Raw genomic sequence first — 13,232 nt, forward strand, 5'->3', positions numbered from 1 at the left:
TCCTGCATTTCCAGTGCCTTTGCTACTGGCAGGCACCGCAATGACCCACCCACCATCCAGCACAGTGCTGCCTGTTGCAGTGACAGCCAGCCTGCTGCTGGCCCACACAACACCTCCCTGCACATTGCTGGTCTGCCTCATCCTGCCACCTCCACTGCCGGTCCCCACTCCACCAGTCTACCAGCAGCTGTCGTGCATTTTGCCAGCCCGCACACCACAGTTTTTACACTGCTGGTCCACCCATCACCAGTCTGACCACTCCCAGCCCCTGTGCAAGTGGTCATGTTTTGCTGGCATGTTCCCATCATCATCTTCATGCACCAATGTACACCTCGACATTCAATCATGTCCTTATGTGGCCAAACATACCTGCACACAGTCTCCTTTGCCTTCTCCTCAACCACTCTTGGCAGTTCCTTCTCCTCAGATCCTGTGGTGGGTCCTACGATGCAGGTCCCTCCAATTCCTGCACCTTGGATCCTGCCAGCTCCTGTTTCGTTGCCACCAGCACATCCAGCACCACCTGTTTTGACAGCACCGGGTCTCACTTCTAACCCTTTTGACACTGGCATCATTGCTCAGCAATCCTCTACCCACAGACTTCACTGTCCTGTTGGCTTCTCCCATGACCCCCTTCATTCCCTTGTTGTTTCCTGTCTCTCACAAATCACCTTGCTCTTTTCCCACACAGCACTGCATCAATATTTTAATTTTCCTTCTCTTCTTTCTGAGCACTCAAATGTGTGCCAAGCACTTCTGCAAGCCCCAACACATGCTAAAGTTCGTCTGTGGGTTTCACTGTGCACCCCTGTGCCCCTCAGTATGCAAATGCTCACACTCATGCATGCTCTCCCGCACAAGACCTCTCTTTTTCTCTCGTGCAATTGCTTCCTATCAGTTACTGGTTCACTTCTTTATCTTTTGTGTTCCATTCAATTTCTTGGCATTTCTTCCACTATGGGCCTTACATTCCATTTCTTACTGGTCCGGTCCTCATGCACAAACCTGGTCATGAAACACTGTCACTATCTTGATTACACTGCGTCCTCATCCAGCAATCACCATAGAACTTCCCAAAGTCACCAGCAATCACTGCAGCACTTTCGAAGGCCATGTCTCTTGTGCCTCATGTTTTTGGTCACACTCCTGCCAGGAGGGACAGGTTAAGTAGATGCCCAGAGGAGGCCAGGTCTTGCATCTCACATTTTATGCACCTATAATGTTTTCAGGGAGAGGACTCTGCACAATGCTGACATCATCCAAGGGTCTACACCTGGTGGGATGCCATCCTCATTCACCACCAGCCCACTCTTGTCCTCCAGCTGTGCCCAATGCTGCTCTCTCTGCTTCATGGAGCAGCCATGGTTGGCCTTTTTCGTGGGGGCACTCTGCCATGCCCTCACCACATCATCAACTGCCACATCCTTACCATGGTCTTGTGTCTGGTGCCTCTCGCCTCGCTTCCTCAAAATAGCTACACCAATTCTCCTTTATGGGGAGAAGGGGTGCAATATCCCAGTACAGCACCCCTGCACAATTCAGCACCACATACAACAGTCTGGTGGCTGTATCCCCACAACTTAGATGTCAGAAAACAAACACATTTCCATGGCTGGTAAACATAAGCAAATTTACCAGCCAATTTACAGAAAATGCTGCACAACACCATAGCACCAGTATCACTCTATCGAGCGCCATATTCATGGACCTAGTTCCTATACTTGTCACATGCCACTTGAAAACACACAGGCACAGGTTAAGTAGATGCCCAGAGGAGGCATACACAGAAAATTTCCAAGTGGCATGTGACAAGTGTAGGAATTAGGTCCATGAATATGGTGCTGCCTGGAGTGATACTGGTGCTATGGCATTGTGCAGCACTTTCTGTAAATTGGATGGTTAATATTCTGACGTTTGCCAGCCATCCTGCTGGTTTCATCTCTGCAAGCAGCCAAATAAGCATCGCTGCCCTTCGTGGCCAGGAAGGACTTCACCGGCAGCACACTGCTGAGTCACTTTGCCATCGTCATTAATGGCCATTGCCTGCCACAGAGCAGAGCCTCATGAGTCCAGAGCCTTATATTCCATGAACTGCTACACTGTCATCATGTAGCCACTACTGACATGCTGACCACAACCTTACTGGACACTGCCTGCTTTATGTCCTAAACCTGCTCAGCTGTCACCAGGTGCTGCCATCGCTCACCATGGACCCCTGCCTCATGGGACTTGGCAGTTACAAACACTATGAGACAATCCTACTTCAGTGATTAAATGTAAAGTCTGAGTGAACCTTGTCAGTTGTCAATACAGTATAACCTCATTCCTTATTGTCTATAAGTGACTCTTTATTTTGTTCTTGTCATCAAGCAGTGACTCTTTATTTTGGTCTTGTCATCAAGCAGTGACTCTTTAGTTTCCTCTTACTCATGTTCTGTGTTTACCGGCCTAATAAACTGATGTTCATCATCTGTGGCAGATCAGTAAGTGTTCTCCCATTGTACCAATATGATTTACCCTAAGATATTGCTCTAGTGTGTGGCATCCATATGTATCAGAACTAACATTGGATTTTGAAAGCATATAAAGATGGGTATCACAAATGGTCAAAGGTTTGATTGGACAGTTCTTGTGTCCAGTGGGCACAATCTTGTGTGGATCAGACATGTTGCCATCATCAAGTGTGTAGATGAACTGATCTGGGGCGAGGGAACATGGCTAATCCTTTACCTACAATTCCTGTTGGCCACTCCATAAGCCATCCACAGCAGAAGGTATATGTTGGCAGCCAGTGAGGCAGCTGCACCCATAACTACCAGTCAACACTCAGTGGGGATCCCGTCTGTGGCAGCCTGCATGTTGGCACTCCATCCAGACTGAAAGAGATCATAAATTGAGGAAACAAAATTTTAAAAAACCATGGAATATCTCCTTTATCTGAAGGAGGAAGCTCTAAAAAGAGGACAACATATTTGCCATAGAACCATCAGATCTTGTCACACCTTTCTTAAATATTTGGACTTACTAGAATGATAAAGAGTCGTGCTAGCACTAAAATTGCTCTAATTATTCAGTGTAATATGAATGGATCCAAACTCATGTAAAAGAACTAAAGTGTCTGGTGCTGCAAAGACTCTTACTTACCAATCCCACTTATCACTAAATTACAAGTAGTCGCCATCAGCATGCTTAGGATAAAGCTGTCCTCAGTTTAAAAGTTTCTTTGAGCACAACAGTGATTTATTAGGCTTGATCTTATTAGAGACAATTCCTTTCATTCCTCTGATGTGTAAACTGACTCGCCATGCTATAGCGAATTTATAGTTTGACTTGAGCTAAAAGCATGGTGGAAATAGGCATTTTTCACTTGTACAAATCATTTCAACAAATGAAAGATGCAATAAGTGACAGAAAAATACAGGGACTAATTTGAGATTGAACTCTGGATGTTACGATTTGCAGTCTCAGACTTACTGTCACCATCACTGTTTATACATGTGACCACAAGACTCCCATACTCATAGAACCTCTCAGCTCCTTCCTCCATTCTTCATCCTAGGATATTCAGATGTGTGTAACACGCTATGGATTTCTGCAGACCTGCCCCCAGGGTAAAGCCGTAGAATACCTTATCCTCACCTGTCTACTGAACAGAGTATGAGTGACACACATAGGACTACAACAGGATTTGTGTAAACCACAGATATTTCCTCCTCGCCCATTCTTTTAGATACTGTTCAATGGGGAGTTTGCTAATATTGAAATATTTAAGGTAAAGTCTTGCTCTTACAAACATTTATTTGCCATTACCTTTCCAGTTTGTGTGTACACCATCTTTAGATTCTGTGGTACATTGAAATAACAGAAAATGAACCAATAGCGCAAAAAATTAATTGAAACTCATAAATCAGAAAAGAAAAGTTAACTTAATGGACATTGTAACTTACATTACTTTGAAGAAACTAAAACATTACAAAGTTCAGTTTGCATGGGACAATCCCATGAAACAAATGATACATTTTTAATGTCCATCCTGCATGAAGTGCTAACTGGATGTGTGTGGTCTGTAAGAAGACTGAATGTCCAGCAGATGACAGTGACATATGAAAATTACCAGACATGAAAACAATTTAGAACATACCATACATGCTATTATCAAATAAAGTAGGCATAATGTCCTTTCCTGGATATGAAGCACAAAAAAAAAAAAAAAAAAAAAAAAAAAAAAAGAGAGAGAGAAAAAAGAAGAAGAAGAATAAGAAGAAGAAAATGCTTGTAAATAGCTAAAATTGTGAAACAATGTAGTCACAATGTAACCAATCAGAGAATGTATAGACTGACTGTCAAATATACAGCACTAAATGAAAATAAGAAAGGAAATTACCATTAATGTGTAAAACAGATACACAACAGAGTAATCACAAAAGTAACCACCAGCCGTGTGGCTAAGCGGTTCTAGACGCTTCAGTCCGGAACCACGCAGCTATTACGGTCGCAGGTTCAAATCCTGCCCTGGGCATGGATGTGTGTGATGTCCTTAGGTTAGTTAGGTTTAAGTAGTTCTAAGTCTATTGGACCAATGACCTCAGATGTTAAGTCCCATAGTACTTAGAGCCATTTGAACCACTCTGAACATGAATAACTATGTGCATATTGATATGTGTGCTTTTCATTGAGCTTAGTTATAATGTTGAAAATTGTATATTAAACTCAAAGATAAACAACTTGAATACCGCAAAGGAAGAACATTCTTCATATAAAACGTGAAATCTTGTTAGAGGTTGATGTTTATTTTGTTCTGTACTTATGTTATTGTAATAATGTTTTGATCATATAATCATTTATTTGTCATCCCTCATGAAATTTCATCGCACTCAGCATAATCAGACTATCAACCTGAAAAATATAGAGCATATAGAACAGTGGTATGAATGAGTCATTTTCATAATGAATGCCATATAATTTGAATGTCTAGTGAGGAGGGGACACTAGTGCTGATTTCATCTCTTATGTCATTGAAATTTGCACTCAAGCTACCATTTCTTAATATGGATTCATCTCGCTGAAAGGATGCCTGCCACATGGATGGTCCATTAATTTAAGAATAGGATGAACTGAATGTCTGATAACCAATAGGTTGTGTATGAATGGTAAGACAATGTACAGGTTGAGGTGGATCACCTTACATAAGTTATTCATCAAGGCACTTCAGCATCCATTTCCAGATCATCCAGTTAGCTTTGAACATAATGTGTCCATTGTTGGAGTGGAGTTGCCACCAGGCAAATGTGGAAGCATGTAGGGCTCTGCAGAAGTGTAAAAGTATCCCATCAGCAGGAAATCATGCTTCCACTTAAATTGCAATAGCAAAACCATAAGTGGAATAAGGGAGAATAAGAAAGATTTTGGCTGGAATTCCTGAATTCCAATAATTACATCACACTTAACACACAATTTTGAGAGTCAATAAAGGATTTCAGGCAAAAAAAGTACACATTCTTGTATGGTTATATCAAGAAACATCATTGTGTTGAGTACACTTATAGATAAGACTCACAGAATGGCAGAGCAGCTTTTTTTCTCTTTTTAAAAATAAAATAGTTGTAAGAATGAAAACTTCCTGAGTCAGGCACATTCCAGAATTTCAGGCAATTCACAGAACAGTGGAAGTGATAAAAGTGAGCATCTCCAACATGTTACTAGGAAACACAGTCACCCTGGACTACTGTCTGTCGAATGCGGAACAGCCCCAGGACCAAATGAAATTCATTCTGCCATTTTGCACCATTTGTGTTTTGTGCTTAAGATGGACTATTCAATTGTTTTAATAACATATTATCTCATGGACAATTGCTATGCACTTGGCAAGACTCATACCAGTCCGAACAGTTACTGGAGTGTTGCCATCACGGCTTTTGGGCTGATAGTGAACATTATCTCATACGGGTTCTTGAATGCTGAAACCTCTGGGAACTATTACAGTGTAGATTCAGATGGTATCATTACACCATTGGTAATTTAATAGTGATGGAGGCAAATATTCAGGAGTTCTTCCTAGACTGGAATTACACTAGTGTATTCTTTGTCCTAAAAAGGTGTACAACTCCACTTGAAGGTATACATTTCTTGTTAAATGGTTTCTGTTAATGGCTGATTTTTCAATCTTTTGCTCTCCGTCTATCGTCATAACCATAACACAGTTGTTATACTTGACTGTGATTAAGTTATCAGTCTGTTCTGAAGTGTGTGAGAAAAGTAATGAGACTAATTTTTTATCTATCCAAGTTTTTATTTTTTTCAAACAATATTGTCCCCTTCAGAGTAGTTCCCATCAGTAGCTATACACTGGCAGAGTTATTGTTCCCAGTCTTGGTAGCAGCTCTGAAAGGCTTCAACTGGTAGAGCCTTTAAAATGTTGGTCAAATTCTTTTGAATGTTCTCCAGAGTCCCAAAATGATGTCCTTTTATGACATTTTTCACTTTCAGGAAAAGAAAAATCACAAGGACTCAGATCAGGTGAATAGTGGGGCTGTGGAATAAATGTTTTTTGACGTCAGAAATTCTGTGACAGAAGTGACTGTGTGAATGGTGTGTTGTCATGATTCAGCATCCATAAGTTTGCAATGTATGGTCTTTCTTGATTCACTCTTTTTCCCAAGCCTTTCAAGAACATCTTTGTGAAACACTTAGTTGATAGTTTGTCCTGGAGGAAAAATCTTACAAGTGCACACACATGTTTGATGTTTTGTTGGTTCGAGGTTCATCTTTAACATGTTCTTGACCTTCCAAAAATGATTTGTGCTCCTGTAAAGAAATATTCCCCTTAGGCCTGTTTCAACTTTTCAGTGGTCACACTCATGGATTCCCCCAGTTTAACACAAAATCTGATGGCATAATATTCCTCTAAATTTCACTGTTCCTTTTTTGTAACACACAGCAAAAACACAACTTCACTGATGACGCCATCAAAATCATGTGATGGCTATGCTGAGCTCAAACTCAGACAGAGCATCTGGAAGGGATGAACACACTGGTCTACACAAGTAGAACAAAGAAGCATTGTCTGATCTCTCACCATGTTGTCAATCTCATTACTTTTCTTGTAACGATCTTTATATATTTACTTTACATCAAGGAGTGCATGTATTTAAATGAACATGAGTTGCTACTAGTTTGTACCGATACTTTTATGTTATTTCTTCAAATAATTTTCTTTCTTCCTATTTACAGCTGAAGCAGATTTCTCAATCTTATCAATTTGATATATCTGTTTACTCTGCAGGAGAACCATCAAAGACTGGGACTGCTACAGTACGAATTTACACAAAGAACAAAAATGATGAAGAGCCTAAGTTTTCTCAACAAGTTTACACACCAAATGTTGATGAGAATGCAGGACCCAACACTTTAGTTACTACAGTTGTTGCTTCTGATAAAGATGGTGACAATGTGCGTTTTGGTTTCGTTGGTGGTGGGACATCATCTGGACAGTTTGTTATTGAGGAAATCACAGGTGTAATACGTCTGCATGGTAATGAAATTTCATTAGATCGTGATAAATATGAACTGAATGTAACAGCAATGGATGATGGTTCATGTTGTGTTAACGGGGATAGCACTATTCATACAAGCACAGCTGTTGTTGTTGTTTTCATAACTGATGTGAATGACAACAAACCAGTTTTTAAGGACTGTGGAACTTACTCACCTAAAGTTGAAGAAGGTGCACCAAATGGAAGCCCTGTCATTAAGGTATTGTATTTAAAAGCAGTCAAGATGCTACTATTTTAAATATTGATGGCATGTAATAAAATAAGATATTGCCTGAAGGGGAATATTTAAAAAAACTAAAAAATACCAATGCATTAACTGTGATACTAGAAACCTAAACAAAATTAAAATACGGCACATAAATGCATGTTAACTACTCACCATGTGTCAGTAAGAAAAAGAGTGAATGAAGAATTACACTACTGAGTGAAAAACATTTGTGTTTGTAGGTAGCAACATGTAAATAAGAAAATTGTTCTGTGTCATTCATGATTCTGTTTCTTTCTTCTCTTTTTTTCTTCTCTCCAACTCATATCCTTTCATTGTTTCATTATTTCACCCTTGATGTTCTTGGGCTATTTCTTTCCACTGCTTCAGCTGTACAAGTCTATTAATTGGTATTCAGTTGTAGTTCCCTCTTCTCATTATTTGTTTATTCGTCACTCCCTCTTGCTATCACTCATGACCACATAATTTCAGTTACCAAGCATAGAATCATTCCTATTTAATTTTGCTGCTCATATATTTTTAAAAATATTTTCCAGTATTTTACGCATATCTATGCAAAATGACATCAAACCAAATAAAGAAAAGACTGCTTAATTAAAGTGGAAGAATTGATATTATTACACTATAGTGGCCTTTTAAGCAGGTAAAGACAGATTAGGTTATAAAAATAAAATATTTCAAGGAATTAAATGGAAAATAAATCTTAACATTTTGAACTGAAAATATGAATTAGGATACATTGCAACTCACTGCATAGGAGAGGCACTGAACAGCAAATAGACACATTTAAAAGTTGACTATTGAATGTTAGCTCTCAGACAAAGTCCTTCAGCAGATAAAAAAGACACACATACACACACAACTCACAAGACAACTGGCCACTGTTGTCTCAAAGGGGCCATGGCCCCAACCACCATGGCCACAATGTCAGCAGACAGCATATGTCTTATCTTCATCAGATGAAGGACTTTGTCTGAGAGCCAACATCCAACAGTTTATTTTTAAGCACCTGTCTGTGCTCAGTAACTCCTCTGAGCAAGTCTATTCCAAAGTCATTCAGTTATTCCATCCCAGATTTTCCACTGTTTAAAGTTACAGACTGTGACTGTGCAGCAGGATGAGCCCAAAACAAAACTAAAAATTGTATGTAACATAATTACTTCCAACTTCTTTTTTACTATGAAGTTCTTTTTTCTCTGAATCTTTGTCTCCTTTCCTTCAGATACACAAACTCCAAATAACAAAAGATTGCAACATGTTTTCTTTGCTTTGCATGTCAGTCATTTCAAATAGCTACATTATTATTATTATTATTATTATTGTTGTTGTTGTTGTTGTTGTTGTTATTGTTAGTAGTAGTAGTAGCAGCAGCAGTGATATTATTTTCATTCATGCATAATATACAGGATGTCAAACAAATGTCTCACTGATTTTAAAATTAAATAATATGATAATGAAAATTGACAGAAGAATGTGACAGACAGTATGTTTATTGTGAAAGCTGTAAGAATTTTATACAGAAGTTTAGAAATAGTAGCTAGAAAAGCTGCCAACAGATGGCACTATAACTGCAATAAATAGCACCAATAAATAGTACTCTCAAGCACAGTATGATCAGTTCCTCTGTTGTAAATTGAACTGACATTAATGTACCAAAAGGAGAGGTTCAAACTGTGTATTCCATTGAACAATGTGTGTTTCTGGTACTGCAATATAACAGGTTAATACACAGTAATATGACAAGGCACAGTTCTGAAATATGATTTAAAGATATAAAAGGACCTGATGTGAAAACTACTCACAAGCATTTCACCAAATTCAAATGAATGGGCAGCATGGCAGATGGTCTCATTGGGAATGATGGCCCAAGGCCAGCTGTAGTTGCTCCTGAAAATGCCATCACAGTTTCTGGCCTTAACCAGCAACATCTGAGGAAATCTGTCTGAAGAATTGTAACTGAGACTGCTTTGAAGAGTTTCAACACACATGCAATACTGAGAAACAGTCTACACATGTTTCCATTCACCAGGTTTGTTGCATCGCACCAAACAGGTGTTTCACTTTCTTGATGAACACTTTGGGGATAGATTCATCGCTTTGCACTATCCCAAATATACTGGGGCAAGCATGTATTGGCCCCCTTATTCACCTGATATACCCCTTGTGACTAGTTTTTGTGGAGCACATTGAAAGACATTGTCTATGTAATCATCCCACCGTGCTGGACAAAACTGAATCCTTGATCTGCAAGGCAACTGAATCCATTTTTGGTGAAATACTACAAGATATGAGGCAAAATTTCGTTTTTCATTTGCACCACTTCTCTACTGCAAAATGTGGATATTTTGAAAAGTTTGTAATGTGACTGCAAAGACCCCTCGCAGGGGATGAGTTTGTTTACTATAAGACAGTCGAAATGATGGCTGGTGGGTGTGAGCGAATATGGGAAATGCCTTTACGGTCACTCCCATCAGCCAGTGCACAGAGTTTCAGCTCGACAGCTCGAAGTGCTTGAGTACATGCAGGCTATGAGCTGTATAGTGTACAGCACCATCTGTTAACAGCTAGCTATCTTAAATGAATTATTGTTGACAAAGGGAAGAAAGCTAGAGGGTTTTTTATTTTATTAGTTTATTTTTAAGTTTCTGCTGTTTGACTATTAATTGGCAGAAATTCCTTTCAAAAAAATTTATGTGACTGTAGCCCCCAAAGGAAAGATCATTAAAAGCCAGAGATGTTACTAGCTTTCTCTCTTCTTTATCCAACTGACAAAAGTTGGGAGAGCAGTGTGCTGACCACATCACATCTATATCCGCATATGGTGATGCCTAAGGGGGGGCTGAGGATGACACAGTGGATGGTCAGTACCATTCAGCCTTCAAGGCCTGTTTGGATGGTGCTTTTTTTTTTCTTTTTTTTCCAAACTGATGGTTAATCTGCTGGGTAGAATACACATTTCCCTGGAACACTGTCTTTAGGTGGACAAGCTGTATAGGCCAACTACCAGGTCCTGAGACTTTGTGAGCTCTCTGTGAAAGTGTTCTAAGCACAATCATAGTTTGGGACAGGTGATGATTGTAAATAAAAATTGGTATGAGTAGTCTGACAATAAACAGAATGCCCCAGAGAGCCATCATTCTTCTGTCTAACCAAAACATCCAGGAAATGCAGATAAACATCTTTCTCTGTTTCCAGAAAAAACTATATGCTCTTATGAATGTAGCTGATGTAGTGTAATAACTGTATTAATTTATCTCTCCATGAAGCCATGTTATGAAAGAATCGTCCACATACCTCCAAGACACAGTTTCTTCAAGTGTCACTGACTCTCTAGCACTCTTCCTTCATAGTACAACATAAAAAACTTGTCTCCTTGTAGTAGTCTTGGTTGAACATAAAATAGTCAGGAAAGAGCATGCCAAAATAAAGCAGTGATGTCCGCCTAAAACTCATTACAATTGGTGTCACAGAACCTGTGAGGACCTTATCTGGCATGGAAGTGCTGCGTGATAGGATGTACATCCTTCCTTCATATTATGAAACCAAGGTATTTGACATATTTCTGGAAGAATTTTCATTTCTTGGGCACACCCGTAATGATGATGTCATTGAGATAATTGCAGTTCAAAGGAATGTTCTGTGTTAACTATTCCAAATGTGGCTGGAAAACCGCAACCAGCCAGTTGTACTGATAGAGACTAAAATAAGTATATAATGCTAACAGTTACTGACCTCCCAGGTGTAGAGTTAACTGAAAGCACACATCAGATAGATTGATTTTAGTATGGCATTCACTTTTGTTCAGTTTTTACAACAGGTCATCCGACCACAGAATTTGGAAAGTATCCATTGGGCATTTATAGCTTTAAAATTGCCATGCATTTGGAAAGAACCATGTGGTTTTTTTACAATGACTAGTGGAAATATCACTGGCTGGATGAGACAGTCTCTCTAATTCACTTTAACAGCATCCCATAATACATGTGGATTGGGTGTGCATGCACAAAGTGAGGTAAAGCTGCCTGTTATAAAAGAATTTCCACTGCCACATCCAGCACTTCCAGTCCTGTGTTAAATAGATCTGTATATGCAGCAGTTAATTCTTGTATGCCTTGGAATGGATTCTCAGATGATACGAAATGCACATTTTCTAATTGAGAAATCAAGCTGTTTGAATACGTCTAAACTAAATATGTTTTTGTATTGCTAGAACTAATAGCCAAGAATGGAAATTTCCTAGAAATTTTTTGTACAAAACTTATCATAAGCAGTTTCTTTTCTATGAAACAGTTTTAGTATGGGGGAACCTTACATGATATAGATATTACCATTAATGATATATGATAATGTATCAGTATATGCAGTGACTGCATTGCTACGAACTTGTAACATTAATAATAAGTTTACAGGTTTTCTGGTTTCTGGATCTATTAAAATTTTAATGTTATGCACTGCTTCATTTGAATTACACTGTCTAGTGTGGTGGTAAAAGGATACAGTATAACAAGATTCTGTCTTTGACTCATCTCTGTTCCTATTTCACCTCCTACCATGTGACTTACACACTAGTAACGTGACTTTTAGTGTCACAAGTACAACAGGCAACCAACTGAGGTTGGCAGGATGTTAGCTGAAATAATTTGGACAAGAGGCTAAATGATTAATTTTCTATTCAGATGGATAGTTCAATAAGTTCTCAGAAGAGGAACTACAACTAGAGAACAACTGTTCGGATGCACCTGGAGCTGTGCTGCTCTGTCTGAGTGCCGGTTGCCTGTTATGCATAGAGAAAAGAAATTTCTGGGGACTAGCATGTTTACCTGTATGGCCTGAGAGTGCCTCATTTTTCCTTATGTGCTTATGACACATGTATGCCAGTTTTCCTGTGGTACTGTGGACTCAATGGACTGAGCCTCCAATGGATTTGTGCTTCCTACACAAATTCGAATGCCTGAGTTATTTTAAGCACCTCTTGTAAAGAAGGATCAGAATGCCTTAAAGCCTATGTGTAAACTTCCTTGTTTGGCAAATATCTGATGAGTGACACTCTAATCACTGAAGCTGCATACGATTTTTGGCATGTTTGACTGAAGTAGGAAAATTCACAAGACAATTAAGATCCTGAAAGTCTATGAACCAGTCTTATAGGATTCAGATTGCCTTTTATAATGCTGGCAAATTTCTAAATTAGCGCATGATACCTGGGATTGACAACCATAATGATCCGATAACATTTTATGAAGTTGAGCAAAATATAACAGAATGAAGTAAAACTAAATGCGATTAGAAAAGGAGACATTTAAAGTAGTAAGTGAGTTTTGCTACTTGGGCAGCAACAAAGTGATGATGGCCAAAGTAGAGAGGACATAAAATGCAGACTGCCAATGGCAAGAAAAGGGTTTCAGAAGAAGAGAAATTTGTTAACACAGAATACAGATTTAAGTGTTAGGATG

General features: G+C 39.1%; 1 protein-coding gene across 1 annotated transcript in view; it reads left to right on the forward strand.

Moving 5' to 3' along the window:
- LOC126484489 (neural-cadherin-like) overlaps positions 1–13,232 on the forward strand; it is a 351,697-nt gene that overhangs the window by 124,269 nt on the left and 214,196 nt on the right. The window contains exon 5 of the mRNA XM_050108024.1: positions 7,283–7,752. Within this exon, the coding sequence (XP_049963981.1) occupies positions 7,283–7,752 (470 nt within the window). The remainder of the gene's footprint in view (positions 1–7,282; positions 7,753–13,232) is intronic.

Source organism: Schistocerca serialis, chromosome 6 (assembly GCF_023864345.2).
Source record: "Schistocerca serialis cubense isolate TAMUIC-IGC-003099 chromosome 6, iqSchSeri2.2, whole genome shotgun sequence".
NCBI classification, from domain to species: Eukaryota; Metazoa; Arthropoda; class Insecta; order Orthoptera; family Acrididae; genus Schistocerca; species Schistocerca serialis.